Source organism: Tribolium castaneum, chromosome 8 (assembly GCF_031307605.1).
Source record: "Tribolium castaneum strain GA2 chromosome 8, icTriCast1.1, whole genome shotgun sequence".
NCBI lineage: Eukaryota > Metazoa > Arthropoda > Insecta > Coleoptera > Tenebrionidae > Tribolium > Tribolium castaneum.
The window spans coordinates 972,515-975,737 of NC_087401.1; the positions used below are offsets into that span (position 1 = coordinate 972,515).

Sequence of the window (3,223 nt, forward strand, 5' to 3'; positions counted from 1 at the left end):
ACTTTTTGAATGTGGAAATTATTCAGGGCTGAAATGACGTCTTGGGGTTCGATGTCAGAGCTGACGTCTCTGACAACGATGGAAAAAGTGATGGGTTTGGGTTCGATTTGGGGTAGGAGGCGTGTGGGGTTTAAGAGTTTGAACTGGATTTTCGAGCCAGGGAAGCCAGCTTGAAGCGTTGAAATTTGGTTAGGGGTAAGTTGCCTGGAAAGAACAAGAAGAGCGGATTTGTTGTAATTGACTTTTAGAGAGTCAATTTGGTGGAGGCCGAGTGAAATGAGGTGAGAGTAAAAGCTTTTTTGAGTGGCGAGTGGGGCAGGGATGTTTTGGATTGAGTAGCGAAATGAGAGTTTTTTTGAAGTGGTAGTTGAAGACGATTTTTCCGAAGTGGTAGACGAAAAGGATGCTGATGTTTCGGAGTTTGATGGTGAGGGTGTGCGTGAACGTTGTTGGGTGTGTTTTGTGGATTTTAATGTAGTGGCGTGAGTTTGTGGGGGTGGCAAAATTTTTTTGTCCATAAGGGACGGAATGGGTTTGTTTTGGGGAAGCGTTTTTGGAGAGTTTGCAGAAGACGGAAGTGAAGTGGGTAGGTTGAGGGGTTTTTTTGGTGAGTGTTTCACCGGGCCCTTGGAGCGGAGCCGACGCTCGTTCTCCATTGTGGAAACTTTTGCAATTTATCACTTTGGATTTCACTGTCACTTCACTTGGCAAACAATCGAGTGGCTGAGCGATCAGAGTCAGCGCAGAGACTCGATGTGTTCACCTCGAGAACGCGAAAGGAACTGGTGCACTACTTGTTAAAAATGTTTTATATACGAATTTACTCCGAATCAAGACCCCACCTTTTAGTATAATCATCCAGTCAGAAATACGACTTCTCTATAAGTAACCGTATAAATACGAAGCCAGAAACGCAACTTTAGTCATTCGCAGTCGCAGTTGTAGCATACAAGTTATACGCGCAGCATATTCTTATAGTTTATTTTGACTTTTCCATAAACTACGAAAACCACCATCATATCAACATGTCTGGACGTGGAAAAGGAGGAAAGGTAAAAGGAAAAGCCAAGTCTCGTTCGAGCAGGGCCGGTCTTCAGTTTCCTGTTGGAAGAATACATCGTTTACTTCGTAAAGGTAATTACGCCGAACGAGTCGGTGCCGGTGCTCCAGTTTATTTGGCGGCTGTGATGGAATATCTTGCCGCTGAAGTTCTTGAATTGGCTGGAAATGCTGCTCGTGACAACAAAAAAACTCGTATTATTCCACGTCATCTTCAATTGGCCATCAGAAATGACGAAGAATTAAACAAGCTCCTTTCCGGTGTGACAATCGCTCAAGGTGGTGTTTTACCCAACATCCAGGCGGTCCTTTTGCCGAAAAAAACCGAAAAGAAACCATAAACAGCTAACTGTTGTCTCTCTAGTTGCTGTGAGAAGCAGCAAGCTACAAAAAAATAATAATATCGGCCCTTCTCAGGGCCATCATTTTTTTAACAAATAAAAAAAAGAATCACAAACTTTTTTTAAAGAGTAAATAAACATACCTACTTAAAGTTACATAAAACTTGGCAAAAATTTATTGCACGATTTAAAAAAAAAAGAGCACTCAAGATGTTTTATTTTCTTAATAGTTTAAAAGCAGGTAAATTTTTATTGCCTCTCCTAGACGGCGAGCTACACGCCGCGCCGGTGGGGGGCTAGCTAATCCATGTATATCGGTTAGGCTTTGATGTTTTCTTTCTTTAGTGGTAATTATTATTTATCTCTGAAAAGTCAAAATTCATCCCTTTAAGGAAAAGCATACGATTGATTAAACAACAAAGTCATAAAAACCACACAACTTTATTTGTTACATTTCCTAGAAATATAAAAACAGTTTGGAAATCAAACATTTATTATACTGGTGGTTTAACTGAGAGACTTGTGATACGTACTTTTTTCATTTGTTTAGAAATATTTTTGTGGTTCTGAAAAGAACCGTTTTTTTTTCGTCGAAAATTAAAATGCGATGAATAGTAGAGAGTAGATTGATGTAACTAACGATGAGGAAGAAACATAAAAACCAAACAATGCTGGTATACCGGTATTGTCGTCGCCTCGTAGTCTCATAGATAAAACATAGGTTATAAAAAAAACTTAACCGCCAAAACCGTAAAGTGTACGCCCTTGACGCTTCAAAGCGTAAACGACATCCATGGCGGTGACGGTTTTACGTTTTGCGTGTTCGGTGTAGGTGACGGCATCACGAATGACGTTTTCGAGGAATACCTTCAGGACACCTCTGGTTTCTTCGTAAATGAGACCGGAGATACGTTTCACTCCTCCACGACGTGCCAATCTTCTGATCGCGGGCTTCGTGATACCCTGGATGTTATCACGTAAAACTTTACGATGACGTTTTGCTCCACCTTTTCCCAATCCCTTTCCACCTTTGCCACGACCGGTCATTTTGAATGATTATTGATTCAAATTAAGCTTTGTTTCACAAAAGAAAACGACACAGATTTGACTGCTTCGTCGAAAACAACTACCTGCTCGCCAGATTAGTCAACTCATTTTATAGTTTAGTTTCGCTCCGCCTCTTAAGTTACTTTTTTGACCAATCAGATAACGCATAGTGTCACCCTAGTTAATAAAATACGGCGAAAAATTTTGTTGCAGGGTCATATGAACCGTCGCCGTTGTTAGTGACGTACGTAGGTGTTTATGTGTGTGTATGTGTAGTTGAGGGATAAAGAAGTAGTCAAAAAAATGGCCCGTACCAAACAAACTGCTCGTAAATCGACCGGTGGAAAAGCTCCACGAAAACAGCTTGCCACTAAGGCAGCAAGAAAAAGCGCACCCGCCACTGGAGGAGTGAAAAAACCTCATCGCTACAGGCCCGGTACAGTGGCACTGCGTGAAATTCGTCGTTATCAGAAAAGCACCGAACTGTTGATTCGTAAATTGCCCTTCCAACGCTTGGTCAGGGAAATAGCCCAGGATTTCAAGACCGATCTTCGTTTCCAAAGTTCTGCCGTTATGGCACTCCAAGAAGCGAGTGAAGCGTATCTTGTCGGACTTTTTGAAGATACAAATTTATGTGCCATCCATGCAAAACGCGTCACCATCATGCCTAAAGACATCCAACTGGCAAGACGTATTCGAGGAGAACGAGCTTAAAATGAAAAAATAAACAAAAAAAAAAACGGTTCTTTTCAGAACCACAAAATTGTTTACAAATG

At 41.3% G+C, this 3,223-nt stretch overlaps 1 protein-coding gene across 1 annotated transcript; it reads right to left on the reverse strand.

Moving 5' to 3' along the window:
- Positions 1 to 1,955: 1,955 nt before the first annotated feature.
- Positions 1,956 to 2,526, reverse strand: LOC135266920 (histone H4). Its single transcript, XM_064358389.1, has one exon. It carries the CDS (start codon positions 2,445 to 2,447, stop codon positions 2,136 to 2,138), a length of 312 nt encoding a protein of 103 aa, XP_064214459.1. The 5' UTR covers positions 2,448 to 2,526; the 3' UTR covers positions 1,956 to 2,135.
- Positions 2,527 to 3,223: the final 697 nt, after the last annotated feature.

Bases quoted from the DNA above. Each gene is read 5' to 3' on its own strand.
- LOC135266920 (XM_064358389.1), bottom strand. From the start codon at position 2,447: ATGACCGGTCGTGGCAAAGGTGGAAAGGGATTGGGAAAAGGTGGAGCA.